The sequence below is a fragment of the Channa argus genome, chromosome 7 (assembly GCF_033026475.1).
Source record: "Channa argus isolate prfri chromosome 7, Channa argus male v1.0, whole genome shotgun sequence".
Taxonomy (NCBI): Eukaryota; Metazoa; Chordata; class Actinopteri; order Anabantiformes; family Channidae; genus Channa; species Channa argus.
In genome coordinates this window covers 28,387,289-28,402,715 of record NC_090203.1, presented here as the reverse complement: position 1 = coordinate 28,402,715, position 15,427 = coordinate 28,387,289, and the positions used below count along the sequence as shown (strand labels likewise).

The 15,427-nt window shown below is 40.8% G+C and overlaps 1 protein-coding gene across 1 annotated transcript in view; it reads right to left on the bottom strand.

Moving 5' to 3' along the window:
* Positions 1 to 15,427, bottom strand: part of mtr (5-methyltetrahydrofolate-homocysteine methyltransferase) — a 33,802-nt gene that overhangs the window by 15,695 nt on the left and 2,680 nt on the right. Inside the window, exons 5-22 of the mRNA XM_067511777.1 lie at positions 15,259 to 15,351; positions 14,962 to 15,068; positions 14,673 to 14,732; positions 13,460 to 13,554; positions 13,273 to 13,373; positions 12,575 to 12,636; positions 12,008 to 12,075; positions 11,663 to 11,742; positions 8,226 to 8,338; positions 7,969 to 8,109; positions 7,701 to 7,886; positions 7,449 to 7,628; positions 6,795 to 6,911; positions 6,303 to 6,443; positions 5,370 to 5,459; positions 5,016 to 5,168; positions 4,465 to 4,572; positions 4,193 to 4,293 (exon numbers count right to left, since the gene is read on the bottom strand). Coding sequence (XP_067367878.1) covers positions 4,193 to 4,293; positions 4,465 to 4,572; positions 5,016 to 5,168; positions 5,370 to 5,459; positions 6,303 to 6,443; positions 6,795 to 6,911; positions 7,449 to 7,628; positions 7,701 to 7,886; positions 7,969 to 8,109; positions 8,226 to 8,338; positions 11,663 to 11,742; positions 12,008 to 12,075; positions 12,575 to 12,636; positions 13,273 to 13,373; positions 13,460 to 13,554; positions 14,673 to 14,732; positions 14,962 to 15,068; positions 15,259 to 15,351 — 1,996 coding nt within the window. The remainder of the gene's footprint in view (positions 1 to 4,192; positions 4,294 to 4,464; positions 4,573 to 5,015; positions 5,169 to 5,369; positions 5,460 to 6,302; positions 6,444 to 6,794; positions 6,912 to 7,448; positions 7,629 to 7,700; positions 7,887 to 7,968; positions 8,110 to 8,225; positions 8,339 to 11,662; positions 11,743 to 12,007; positions 12,076 to 12,574; positions 12,637 to 13,272; positions 13,374 to 13,459; positions 13,555 to 14,672; positions 14,733 to 14,961; positions 15,069 to 15,258; positions 15,352 to 15,427) is intronic.

Sequence of the window (15,427 nt, the reverse complement as noted above, 5' to 3'; positions counted from 1 at the left end):
GATTGTTATGGGCAGGTTTGGTGTTCAGGACAGGAACGCAGAAGGTCAGATGGTGGTTGACTTTGCAAAGAGGATGGAAATGGCTGTAGTAAACACTTTCTTTCAGAAGAGGCAGGAACATAGGGTGATGTACAAGAGCGGAGGGAGAAGCACTCAGGTGGACGACATCTTTTGTAGACGTTGTAATCTGAAAGAGATCAGTGACTGTAAAGCATTGGTAGGGGAGAGTGTAGCCAGACAACACAGGATGGTGGTGTGTAAAATGATGCTGGTGGTGAGGAAGATAAGGAGGACTAAGGCAGAGCAGAGGACGAAGTGGTGGAAGTTGAAAAAGGAAGAATGTCATTTAGTTTTCAGGGAGGAGCTGAGACAGACTCTGGGTGGTTTGGAGGTGCTTCCAGATGACTGGACTACTACAGCTAATTTGATCAGGGAGACAGGTAGGAGGGTACTCGGTGTGTCATCTGGAAAGAGGAAAGCGGACAAGGAGACTTGGTGGTGGAACGAGGAAGTTCAGGAGTGTATACAGAGAAAGAGGTTAGCTAAGAAGAAGTGGGACACTGAGAGGACTGAAGAGAGTAGACAGGAGTACAGGGAGATACAGCGTAAGGTGAAGATAGAGGTGGCAAAGGCCAAACAAAGAGCATATGAGGACTTGTATGCTAGGTTGGACACTAAAGAGGGAGAGGTGGAAAGGATGTGCAGCAGGTTAGTGTGATTAAAGATAAGGATGGAAATGTATTGACAGGTGCCAGGAGTGTGATGGGAAGATGGAAGGAGAACTTTGAAGAGTTGATGAACGAGGAAAATGAAAGGGAACGAAGAGTAGAAGAGGTGACTGGTGTGGAGCAGGAAGTAGCAAAGATTAGTAAGAGTGAAGTGAGGAGGACATTGAAGAGGATGAAGAGCGGAAAGGCAGTTGTTCCTGATGACAAACCTGTGGAGGTATGGAAGTGTCTAGGAGAGGTGGCAGTAGAGTTTTTGACTAGTTTGTTTAACAAGATCTTGGAGAGTGAGAGGATGCTGAGGACTGGAGGAGAAGTGTACTGGTTTCCCATTTTTAAGAACAAGGGAGATGTGCAGAGCTGTGGCAACTACAGAGGAATAAAGCTGATGAGTCACACAATGAAGTTGTGGGAAAGAGTAGTGGAAGCTCGGCTAAGGGCAGAGGTGAGTATTTGTGAGCAGCAATATGGTTTCATGCCTAGAAAGAGTACAACAGATGCAGTATTTGCTTTGAGGATGCTGATGGAGAAGTACAGAGAGGGTCATAGGGAGTTGCATTGTGTCTTCGTAGGTTTAGAGAAAGTGTATGACAGGGTGCAGAGAGAGGAGCTGTGGTATTGTATGAGGACGTCTGGAGTGGCAGAGACGTATGTTAGAGTGGTGCAGGACATGTATGAGAGCTGTAAGACAGTGGTGAGGTGCTGTAGGTGTGACAGAGGAGTTCAAGGTGGAGGTGGGTCTGCATCAAGGATCGGCTTTGAGCCCCTTCTTGTTTGCTCTGGTGATGGACAGACTGACAGATGAAGTTAGACAGGAATCTCCATGGACTATGATGTGCAGATGACATTGTGATTTGTAGTGAGAGCAGGGAGCAGGTGGAGGAAAATCTAGAGAGGTGAAGGTCTGCTCTGGAAAACAGAGGAATGAAGATTAGCCGCAGCAAGACAGAATACATGTGTGTGAATGAGAGGGACCCAGGTGGAACGGTGAGGTTACAGGGAGCAGAGGTGAAGAAGGTGCAGGACTTTAAGTACTTAGGGTCAGCGGTTCAGAGCAACGGAGAGTGTGGAAAAGAGGTGAAGAGGCGAGTGCAGGCAGGTTGGAACAGGTGGAGAAAAGTGTCAGTTGTGTTGTGTGATAAAAGAGTATCAGCGAGAATGAAAGGAAAGGTTTTCAAGACGGTGGTGAGACCAGCAATGTTGTTCGGCTTAGAGACAGTGGCACTGAAGAAAAGACAGGAGGCAGAGGTGGAGGTAGCAGAGCTTAAGATGTTGAGGTTCTCTTTTGGAGTGACGAGGATGGACAGGATCAGGAATGAGGACATCAGAGGGACAGCTCATGTTAGATGTTTTGGAGATAAAGTCAGAGAGGCCAGATTGAGGTGGTTTGGACATGTTCAGAGGAGAAACTGTGAATATATCAGTAGAAGGATGCTGAGGTTGGAGCTGCCAGGCAGGAGGTCTAGAGGAAGAGCAAAGAGGAGATTTATGGATGTAGTGAGGGAGGACATGAAGTTAGTTGGTGTGAGTGAAGAGGATGCAGAGGATAGAGTTAGATGGAGGCACATGATTCGCTGTGGCGATACCTGAAAGGGAGCAGCCGAAAGGAAAAGAAGAAGAGGCAGGAACATAGGGGGGCATATAAGAGCGGAGGTAGAAGCACGTCAACATCAGTTGACTGCAAAGTATTGGTAGGGGAAAATGTAGCCTGACAACACAGGACAGTGGTGTGTAAAACAATGGAGCAGAGGACAAAGTGGTGAAACTTGAAAAAGGAAGAATGTTGTGTAGTTTTCAGGCAGGAGCTATGACATGCTCTGGGTGGTCAGGAGCTCCTTCCAGATGACTACACAACTACAGCTAATGTGATCAAGGAAACAGGTAGGAAGGTACTTGGTGTGTCATCTGGAAAGAGGAAAGTGGACAAGGAGACTTGGCGGTAAAACGAGGAAGAATGTGCAGCAGATTAGTGTGATTAAAGATAAGGATAGAAATGTATTGGCAGGTGCCAAGAGTGTGATATAAAGATGGAGGGACTACTTTGAAAGGTTGATGAATGGTGTGGAGCAGGAACCAGCAAAGGAAGAGAAGAAGATTGTATATTTAAATTATAAAAACACATTCAGTTGAGTACACAAAACAAATCCACTTAAATAAATCCTCACTTCATAAAGGCTACAACCTTAAGTTGAGTTGTTTTATGTTCTACTAACAGGGGTTTCTGTTATATATTTTACAACTAATACTTATTTAACTGTATAGACAATCTTTGGAACAGGTTGCTGTTTGACATTTAAAGATGCTAATAAGTAACCTAACTAGTAATTATTATTATTATTATTATAACCTAAAGGTGTGGTAGAGCAAGGGGGTGATAGTCCTCTAGTTGATTGATCACAGACGTCATTCTCTTGGACAAATAAAAAAAATATTAGGCAGCAGTAAATATACCTGGGCGGCTCACCCAAGTATTCGTATGAGTGGGAAACACTGCTGCTAATTGATGAAATGCCATCCAATGGAACCCGAGTGGTGTTTTTGTTATTGGACTTCTGGGTGGTCCATAATGACCACCATGTTTGAGCACAGGGCTGTTTAAAGTGCACTTTGTACCTGAACACCTAGAGTTTTAGATCGATCATTGACTGTTCTGAGGCTTCTCTCATCAGAGCTGAGGCTGTATGTCTACGACATTCAAGTGAAGAGAGGAGCAGAGCTGTCAACTGATTCTTATCTGGTGGTGAGGTGGATCAGGCAGCGTGGGAGACTGCTGTACACACCAAGTGAACCCAAATGTGTAGTTTATTACACAGCTGGAAACACCTGGAAGTGCCCCCTGTCTGTTGACAGCTCTTAAAAAAATTTCTGCTAAATTCTAGGGCAGGCTGGAGACACTAAATCTGAGTGGACATTTTTTATGTTATGGTAGCGGCTACTTTGCGTAGCTACAGCAATAATGCAGACATTTTACCAAATTGTTATTGTGAAGAAGGAGCTAAGCCACAAGGCAAAGCTCTCAATTAACCAGTCTGATCTCTGGGTAATGACCAATAAAATAAGATAGCAAATTTAAGCGACTGAATTGAGGTTCCTCTGTAGGGTAACTGGGCTCTGCCTTAGAGTTGGAATATGGGCCTTAGACATCTGGAGGAAGGTAAAGTAAAGCAAAAAAAATAAAAAAAAGGAGAAAGTTGAAGTGGTTTGGGCGTCATAAGAATGTCTCTTAGGCATCCGACTGGCAGGAGAACGGTTCCTCTTCTTTTCAACATTATACTTTCCATCAATTTACTAGAGATTGAGTTTTGTTCCATAACTCCATAGAACTTATTTCCACAAGTCTCCAGGTGTTTTCTTGTATCCTCAGATGTCATAATATAAGGTCATATGATTTTACTTGGAAGGGTGTGGTGGGAAACTTCATGCTTAAGGGAGAATTCACTATAGTAAACTAATCAAACCAGTTTTACCTGAAGTTGTTACAACCCAGCACAACACCTACAATGTTCTTGCCAATATCATGGACATCTCCCTTCACTGTAGCCAGAACTATGGTGCCCTGATAGGGATCCTGCAAACCAATGGGACAACATGAGCTTTTAAATTATTTGTATAATTTCATATGTTGTCAATTACTTCTGAGATGTTCCCTGTTGTTGCCCCCCATTACAGTGTCACTCTAAAGTCAATCTTAAATCTTTGTGGTAAAATCATGATCAAAATGACATTAGATGACACTGACCACTTCTTCAGTTGAGCCTGACAAAGCAATCATCTCCTCCCTCTCCTTCTCCATGAAAGGAATCAAATAGCCCACTGCCTTCTTCATAACACGAGCTGACTTGATCACCTTCATACACAAAATAGTAGTTACACAGCGGTTTGGAATGACAGAAATAACATAACAATGGCACTCATATGTGTTCATGTTGGTTTCATGAAGAACCAGGAAATATGCATTAAAGGCCTGTCTGTAATATAAACCAAGGTGAATCTTACCTTGATTAGAGCGACACCAAGACAAATTCCAAGTGTTTTCAAGTGTTCTTAACTGTGCCTGGCAATAAACAGTTTTCTGATTCGGATTCTGATTAAGTGTTTGTTCTGTGAATTAAAAAAGTCAATTTTGGGCCAATATATCATGATCTATTTATATCAATATAGTTAATGTTGATGTGCTCTACTACGAGAATAATCTTCATCAACAACTGATCATGGTCCAGGCCATGAAGTAAAAGACGGAAACACCCATGTATGAAGCACACAGGACTTCAATCATTAGCACCATCCTACCTGTGGCAGGAACATCTTCCCAGATCCAAACAGATCTCCCACCATCTTCATGCCATTCATCAGGGGGCCTTCGATAATGTGAAGAGGACGAGTGTAGCGGTGAACCTGAGAGCGACACTCCTCCACATCCTCCACTATATACTTTTCTATTCCCTGCACAAACACAAAATGGGGTCATTTTCATAAAGTAATACGTAAAAACTTGTGGGTTTCTATGCATGTCTCCAATTAGCTGCCTAAACATAACAATACCACTCACATGTAAAAACTAATGTGTTTTCATATTGGTTTCATGAAAAACCAGCAAATATGCGATAAAGGCCTGTCCGTAATATAAATCTAGGTGGATCTTACCTTGATTAGAGCGTACTCTAACCGATCTTCCACACTTCCTGTTCTCCATTCATCTGTCTGAACCACCTTCTTGCCTCCTTTTACAATGTTCTGTTAACAGAAGCAATAAAGCCAACATCTGTTACCCAAACTAAAGCAACATCAGCTTGATATTAGAGGATTTTCACCACAGAGTATGAGCTTGACTTAATTGGTTTTTCATTGTACAAAAGTGGAAAACAGTACGTGAAATCTTTATTTTTTGGTATAAGCTCTGTCAAGGTTTCGAGCAAGCTGAGGTGCTATCAAAAGTTGACATGATAACACTGCAGACTATTGATTGGTCAGAGGAAAATGTCACTACCACTGTCACCTTCTAGCAGCCACAGTCATCTTGTCATCTGAACTCTAAAGCAGTATTTCCCAAACTTTTCTTTTTTGCAGTCTTTGGTCTTGCTGCCTTTTCTGGAAATAAAAGTGATTCCCTGCTGTGTGACCCACATACAAAATAAATGTTGTTTTAATCATTTGGTGAACATTACACTGTTGGAATTTTCAGATTAACCCTGTTTAAGTTAGCTGCTGAAGTGGGCAAATGTAAGGTTGCTAATTAACATTAGCATGTGATCATCGGTCATGCTTCAGTTGGCTCTAATATACATTTCAGAGCACCACAAGCAAATCTTACAGACAGCTCCATCACGACACTAATCTGGGTTAAGATCCAGCCAGTGTTGGCACCTGGTTATTGTACCCATCCCTAACAGTGTGACCAAGACGCCGCATATATCATTGTTCTGTGTATGCCGTCTTGCAATGATGACCCGCTATATTAAGGGGATATTATATCTAGAGTAGAGAATAAAGAACTAGGCACAAAAAAAAAAATAAATCAAGTAGAGTCAAGTTGAGGTGTTAACAAATGGTGAAAAAGCAATATGTATGTCTGTACACCTGTGCATAGGCCAGTAGTTTCTCAGTAGCCTCAGCGTCTCTGTTCCAGATGAGGTTTTCACATAGGAACAGCAACTCTTTATCGATGTCATCGTACACTGGCAGGTTCCCAGCGTTTACTATGCCCATATCCATACCATCCTGGGACAGGAGAGAAAAGTGTGAGAGTCTCAACATTTAGAGACAGGATTTCTACTCTCTTACAATTTTAAAATAAGCCTGTAGTTCATGACATATGGAGTCATATTTCAATAGCTTGAGCCATTGCTACTATACCAATTTTCTGCTTCAACTTTGACCTACTGTCAGTACTGTAGTACAGGTGTGCTCACTTTCAGTCTGACCTCTTCAGCAGTTTAAAACATCAACTTGTCCAACTGCTTTGCATTCATTGACCTATCAAACTTTGTTACCAGATCTCCGGTATTACTTTGGTGAATACAATGTCAGTTCTATTGACACTGTATTGTGTGGATGCAAACCATCTCCTACCTTGATAGCGTGGTACAGAAATGCGCCATGCATAGCTTCCCTGATGACCTCCATTCCTCTGAAGGAGAAGGACAGATTAGACAGACCTCCACTCACTCTGGCTCCTGGTAATGTTTCCTACAGACACATATATGGACATCGTCTGTGATAACAGATTCTAACTAAGAATAAAACTTGAAATGCTTAAAGTAGAATTTTAAAAACAGCTACAGTACTTTCTATTACTGAGTGGGCGAAAAATATCTTAAGTCAATAAAAAGTAGCAACTGTTAAGCAATAAATTGATATTATGCAGTAGCAGCTGCATAATATCAATTTATTTTTACTCTGACTCTATGCATATAGTGCTATATTCTTAACACAGTGAGTGTTTTATTACAAAAAAAGAAAAAAAAAACCCAAAACAAATCACTGTATATCGTCTTGATTATAGTATGGAAATATCTCAAATTGTAACCCCTGAACTCTGATGCATATTTTATAGGTAGATTTTTGCTAACACACAGCTCTAGTGTCAAAAGGTTTTTGTATATAGTTAGCCAGAAAGTCAAGTCACCACCTTGCCCTAAATTCCACCTGTCAGGCAGCTCCTACTCAAGCTGTCCAAGTTGTTGGATTTGCATTAATTGTTCCTGTGAGTGACATCTGCATTACCTTGATAAGCTTGGTAGCCCTGATGAAATTGACCGCATAACTGTTGTGTTCCTCCATGCCTGTACCGATGGTGAGAATGTTGGGGTCAAAGATGATGTCATTGGGGTTAAATCCAACTTTGTTGACCAGGAGATTATAGGCTCGAGTGCAGATCTCCACTTTTCGTTCTGTATCTGTGGCCTGGAGAGTAGAGCATGCTTACCAACTTGTATGTGTTTGTGTGCGAGTGTGTGCATGTGGGGGCCCACGCACCTGTCCCTCCTCATCAAAGGCCATGACTACCACAGCGGCTCCATAGCGCTTCACAGTGGAAGCTCTGGCCAGGAACTCTTCCTCTCCTTCCTTCAGACTGATGCTGTTGACAATACATTTCCCCTGGCAGCACTTCAAGCCAGCCTCAATCACTGAGAAGTTAGAGGAGTCGATGCACAGAGGAACCTGGAAGCCAAAAGCAGAGGCTCTGTCTCCGTCTTTCATTTGCTGGGCATGTTAATATACAAAAGGATCCTTTAAATCCTACCCGTGCAATGTCTGGCTCAGAGGCAATCAAGTTGCAGAATCGAGTCATGGCAGTTGGTCCATCCAGCATTCCTTCATCCATGTTTATATCTAGCACCTGGGCTCCCATCTCCACTTGAGCCTTAGCAATGCTTAGTGCCTCCTGGACCACAGATGGAAAAAACATGGCAAACAACTGTTAATGCAAAACAGATTTTTACCTATGACCATCATTTGATTGCAACGTCTAAAAATAAAAAAAATTAGTCATAGTCTTACTTCATAGTTTCCTGCCATGATCAGCTTGGCAAACTTGCGCGACCCTGCCACATTGCATCGTTCACCAATGTTTACAAAGTTGGTGTAAGGGCCGATTCTGAATGGCTCTAGACCTAGAAATCAAAAAGATATTACCTCTCATTTACTTCCTGTATTTTGAATAAGATGTGATTGACAAAGGGCAGGGGCTCAGCTAAAGCAGGGTGGGTGGGGGGCTGCAGCACCACCATTTGCTTTTAAACACGAATACCATCAACAAACTTATATGTGGTGACTGTTGCGCAGGAAGGTACAGGGGTTGTTGGTTCAAACCTCGGCTCCTCCGATCACATGTCGAAGCGAGCAAGACACTGAACCCCAACTTAGTTGCTCCCAGTGAGCATTCGCCAGCTGCATAGCATAGTAGCTCCCCCATTAGTGTGTCTGTATGTGATTGCAAATGGGTCAATAAGAAGCAATGTAGTGCAGACCATTTACCATATGTCTGGATGCAGACCTTTATTGGTTTACATCTCAAATGACAGTATTAAAATAATGAATGTGTAAGTAATACAAGGCATCATTCATAAACAAATACAGGGAACTATTAAATATACACTAGGTAAATATGTTGAGGCTGGAATTTCATGTACTATGATGGTTCAATAATAAATTCAGTATAATGCACACTATGTTATAGTCATACATCATTCACAAAGATGTTCCAAAGCTCCCATCAGTAAAAGTAACCACTTCTGTGGGTTCTTTAATATAAACTTTATTAAAATGTTTGAAAACACAAGGTATAAAGAAAGGCTAACTAAGAATCACATCAGGAGGGAGGACAGAAGCAACCAGAATTAAAAACGAAACTGCAAGCAAATACAATGATAATGACCGGAGATAAACAAAATAAGACAGCTAGGTGAATCGAGAGAAACTAATACAGAACAAGGCAAGGGAAACTAAACTGAAAGAACATAAGACAGAAAACCAATGCAAACTAAACCAGGACCAAGGTGAGGGGATTGGGAGAACTAAATATGGGCATGTGTAAAGGACCTAAGAGGTAAACATGAACAGGACTAATGAACCAACAACACACATTCAAAGAAAACAAGACAAGCTAGAGTCAACACGCACAATAACAGAGGATAAATATACAGACATAACCAGGTTTGAGCCAAATCAAACAAAAGAATTTGCACATACAAAAACAGACTAGAGATTTACAATAACTAAAGAGTGCACACATTCATCTTCAGTGCGCAAGTACCAGGTACAAGTTGAAGTAAGAATAGATAATAATGGTGCGCACACCTAAGTCTGAACAGACACTAGGATAAATGGTTACCAGTGAAAGACAAGCAATGGAGCAAACTGCAGACCAAAGACAAACTGGCAGAGTCATAATAAAAAGACTCAGGCAAAGAAAGACGTTTTATATCCAAGAGAAAAAAACAGATTTGCCAAGAAACTGAGAGCTGGGTGTAAATAGGCAGGGAAACAGGTCTAAACAGTTATGATTGATGATGAGTGGTGAAGCTGGAGGGATAAAATGGGAACAGGAAGTGGGGAAAGGGTTACAAAATAAAAGTCTAGAACAGGTGAAGTGAAGTGAAGCTGAAGGGCCAGATCATGACACGTCTCACATGGACCTACAAACATAACACACACATGTGGTGCAGGGCCAGTGCACATCTGGAAAGGTTTGTTGGAACAACTGGGAAAAACTAGGAAGTGATTTAGCAACAAATGTTATGTGAATCAAACAACATGTAACATGTTTGTAAGTTGGTTTAGAAACTGAACCATCAAGGTCAATGGTAAATGGTCTGCACTTATATAGAGCTTTTCTACCTATTGGCTCTCAAAGCGCTTTACACTGCTTCTTATTCACCCATTCACACTCACAATCACACACAGATTCATACACCGATGGACGAGCTGCTATGCAGCTGGCCAACACTCACCGGGAGCAACTAAGTTGGGGTTCAGTGTCTTGTTCAAGGACACTTCGACATGTGACCGGAGGAGCCGGGGATTGAACAACTGCTCTACCTTCCTGCGCCACAGTCGCCCCTAGGGTGGAAAGACAGTGAATTTGTTCCTCCACAATAAACACAAGGAGTGCCAATATCCAACAAATTGAGTTGGATGAAGTAAAGAGAAGTACAGAGAAGGTCATAGGGAGTTGCATTGTGTCTTCGTGGATTTAGAGAAAGCGTATGACAGGGTGCAGAGAGAGGAGCTGTGGTATTGTATGAGGACGTCTGGAGCGGCAGAGAAGTATGTTAGAGTGGTACAGGACATGTATCAGAGCTGTAAGACCGTGGTGAGGTGCTGTAGGTGTGACAGAGGAGTTCAAAGTGGAGGTGGGTCTGCATCAAGGATCAGGTCTGAGCCCCTTCTTGTTTGCTCTGGTGATGGACAGACTGACAGATGAGGTTAGACAGTGGACTTTTTGTACTTAGGGTCAACATGGAAAAAAGTGTCAGACGTGTAATATGATAAAAGAGCATCAGCGAGAATGAAAGGAAAGATGTTCAAGACGGTGGTGAGACCAGAGATGTTGTTCGGCTTAGAGACAGTGGCACTGAAGAAAAGACAGGAGGCAGAGCTGCAGGTAGCAGAGCTTAAGATGTTGAGGTTCTCTTTGGGAGTGACGAGGATGGACAGGATCAGGAATTAATACATCGGAGAGACAGCTCACGTTAGATGTTTTGGAGATAAAGTCAGAGAGGACAGATTGAGGTGGTTTGGACATGTTCAGAGGAGAAACTGTGAATATATCGGTAGAAGGATGCTGAGGTTGGAGCTGCCAGGCAGGAGGTCTAGAGGAAGAGCAAAGAGGAGATTTATGGATGTAGTGAGAGAGGACATGAAGTTAGTTATTATGAGAGAAGAGGATGCAGAGGACAGAGTTAGATGGAGGCACATGATTCAATGTGGGGACCTCTGAAAGGAAACAGCTGAAAGGAAAAGAAGAAACAAAGAGAGTTTGTAACGCCACTTTGATTGAAAGCTTACTCCTGATTTCAAAAGCAGTGGTTTGAAAAAAATGAATACAAAGTCGACCTATTTAACCTTTTTTGAAGCTGGTAAAGGTGTCTCATGGTTTTTAATCAGCAGACCTTTTCCTCAATACTCCTAAAATAGAGACAAAGGTCCTTTGCTTTTTCACTGAGCAAACAGCAATCGAAAGACCATGAGTTTATCATTTTATCATAAATGTAATTATTACCTGCTTTAAAAGTAAATGTCATAATGAAATTATCAACAAGTTAACATGGAAAAACTTAAAACATAGAAACATGAAGCAAAAGAGCAGTGTGCATAACTTGACCGAGAGCAGTCAGGATTTTAGTAGTTAGTAGCACAAAAATGATTGTACAGTGAATCATTGGTGATTGATTTTTACATAATCTTCACAAACAGTAACACGAAGTGCTAAATACCTGAGAGTAGCATGTATTCTTGATAAACATCAGCAGCAGGAACTCTTGGCTTGCAGTGTCTGACAGCATCGGCTATGGCTCTGTACAAGGAAAGAGGGAAATGTTATTGTTTTTAAAATATAGTATAAAACAAAGTAAAATTCAATTCAATTCAATTCAACTTTATTTATATAGCGCCAATTCACAACAAAGTCATCTCAGGGCACTTTACAAAATAAAGTCAAGATTATAAAGATGTATAAAGAGAACCCAACAATTCCCCCTGGAGCAAGCCATAGGCAACAGTGGAGAGGAAAAACTCCTTTTAACCATTGCCTTGTCAGAAGCATGTTGCTCATCAGATACCTGATGTGTCCAGGAGTTGTCCCACAACAGCCTCCTACAATATTCACAAGTCCATCGACAGCAAACTCCTGTAGACAGAAGTGAAAGTGAAGAAATTAAGCTGCAGCAAGGAGGCAGCCAGGGTCAGCTGAGGTCACAGCTTGAGACCAACATCTCTTTAATAAGAGACTTCTGACAAAAACAGCAACAGTTATGATTCACAGACCAGAAACAAAATGTAACCAAACAAAAAAAAAACTCAATGAAATGAATGAAAAAGAAGGAAATAAAGCGCATTAAAGTGAAGAACAGTTCAAGCTTTTGGAAACTATTTATATTTGGTTTCTTTAGGGGGATGAGAGAATGGCTATCAATCTCATGTCTAGGCATTTAGTCTTTGTCCTAATCTGGGCTACCACCTGCTCTCTATTGAACACAAGACCATATACCAAGATTGTGATTTATCTGTATTATTGTTATTTTCTCCCACAATCTCAGATATTTTTGTAATTTGAATTCCACTCTGAAAGATGTGAATGGTTGGAAACATGGGAAGTGAAGTAAAAAAAATGCTATGGAGAAAAGAACCTTTATACTGGAGGCTGTTAGTTCAGGAGTTTCATCATATCCTCCAAAAGTGTTGGGAAGACCTAAGAGAAAAGGACGACACACAGCGATCATGAGATCATTACAGTGTCCTGGGTGATATGACGTACAGTACAATATGATGCAACTTAAAGGAGGCCAAAGGTCTGGGTGCTGCAGCTACCATCAGATATCCGCAAATCATTCAACCAAGCTAATGGGACACGTCCTGGTTTTGCAAAATCACATTTGTACATTTTTGTGCACAGTCATTGTCTCAAGTCCAAATCTTGTTTTGCAAATACAAAAACATTTACACATTTCTGGATGTCAAGTTGATCACCTGTGAATGTCATCACAGGTGGAGCATCGCTTCATCAGTGGGAACATTGCCTTTATACAGCAAAAAAAGTTCTTTGATACCACATTACTGCGGTCAGCGTCACTGCTGAGGGCATTATGTCAAAGCGTGCTATTATTGTCGAAAGGCCGAAAAATGCAGCTGCATTTTCTGTTGTTATTTTCTATAGCTAGATTTGTTAATGGTTCTTCCATAATGCTAACGTTAATAAAACTGATTAGACACTGGCAAACGGTGTTCTCACCATCATACACAGGCTCTTAATCTAAACTCTGAGTCGATCTAGTTAAACAGAAGAATCAAGTCTGTACGGTGTTAAATTGGACGTAGTCGATGTTACCTGCGTTGGGATAACAGATAATGAAAGCTGTGGTGCTTTTTCCAATGGTCTCAATGAATGGCCTCATCTCTGTCGCCCCCAAGGCACAGTTCAGACCAACGCTGCAACACAGAGAGGGACTAACTCATTAAGAGGGGAGTTCAGAACAGTACTGCAACACTGTCAGGTGTGAGGTACAGTGACTCACCACAGGGGATTAGCATGAGATACACTGACTACAAAGGCCTCTCCCGTCTGACCAGACAGAGTTCGTCCACTCCGGTCAACAATGGTCCCTGAGATCTGGATCATGTGTGGGACAAGAATCCAGCAGAAACATTTACAGTCAGGTTTGGCCAGTGACAGAATTCTTATTGTTTTAGCTCTGTAGGCTACCCAAATAAATTAAACACATTATTGTTTCATTTCTAAAGTGTAGACTGTCAGCTTTCGCAGAGGAGTCATCAGGAATTGATGCCAAACACTTCTACTAACCTCACCTCGGTTTATCCTGTTATTTGTACCGTATTTGTTTCATTTTAAATCAATTGTGTTAACGTATGGTGCCAAAAAAGAAAATTGTGTTACTGTTCAAATATACACTACTCACAAAAAGTTAGGGATATTCGACTTTTGGGTGAAATTATGGAAAATCTAAAAAGTTCATGCTACAGTGAGATTATATCATGAAAGTAGGGCATTTAGGAAGAAGCATGCAATGGTAATTTCTGCTTCTCAAAAAAATTTATTGAAACAAAAGCTAACGACAGAGGTGGGTGTAGCACAACAAAAAATGTCAGTGTCTCAATAACTTGTCAATTATGGTCTCATAATGTCAAACTATGAACAGCATGATGAAAAGGATGTTTAAATACAAATTGTCATTGAACAAGAACATTTAGTGTTCGATCATCTCTGATCCACAAATCACGTGATTTTTGCAGTTAATCCCCTTGTTAGAAAACAGCATTTTAGGCAATAAGTATTGAAAGACTGAACAGTTGGACATGTGCATTCAAAAGTTTAGAGAAAGTCAAATTAAGTTTACCCCAAATCCAAAAAAGTTGGGAAAATGTGTAAAATATAATATATATATATATATATATATATATATAAAATTATAGTGCATTTTAGCTGCATTCTGAAATTTCACCCAAAAGTCAAATATCTCTAAATTTTTATTAGTGTATATGGACCTAACTTTAAAATGTTTTCCCAACTTAATTCTAGAGAACATATTTAAAATATATTTAGCAGCAATGAGGCTAAAATAGCTAATCGGTTTCGTTTTTATCCAAAACATAGCTATTCATTTTATTAACATTATAAAAATGATTGTCTACTAATTCAATCAAACTGAGTGAAACCATTATCCCTGCATCACCACAGTACAGAAAATATGAATAAAACATCAGACATACAAATATAGGTCTTCTTTCATAGCTCTTTTCAAATAGCAGGTCAATGGCAAACAGGGCAGCCTGTAAAAAGAAACATACACAGGTGCATTAATTCCTGTACATACAATGTTCTAATCTAGTCTCATACTGAGACAACCATGTTTTATATCATCGAATAACTTAAAACGTAACTTGTACACCATACAGTGCAATAATATGGGATAAAAACATTATTGAATGATAATAGTAATACTGTGACAAAGGAGATATAGAGTAGATCAAAATAATATATTAAATATTTGAAGACTACCTTTGAGTTTGCAGTGTCAAAGATGGTTTCAACGAGAAGGAGGTCTGCTCCTCCATCTAATAAACCTCTGACCTGCTCGGAGTAGGCTTCTACTAGCTCATCAAATGCTGCGGAAGACACACACAGACTCTTCAGTTAAAATGTTACAGGCTTTTACCATGGTCACATGTGAAAGTATCTCCCCCTAATGCACAAAACCGAATACTGGAAACCACAAAAATATGTGTTTGTAAAAAAAAATTATATAGGAACATTTACAATCTCTGACACAAAGACAAAAAAATGAAGCCATCTTACTGATGTTCCTGAAGTCAGGTCTCTCCACAGATGGTGATACGGACAGTGTTTTATTGGTGGGACCCACTGACCCGGCCACATATCTTTTAGAACCTGATAACACACAAATCCCCCAGAGTCAGGGATTCTACAGTATTCATCAACCAAACAGTAACATCTTGCAGCAGTG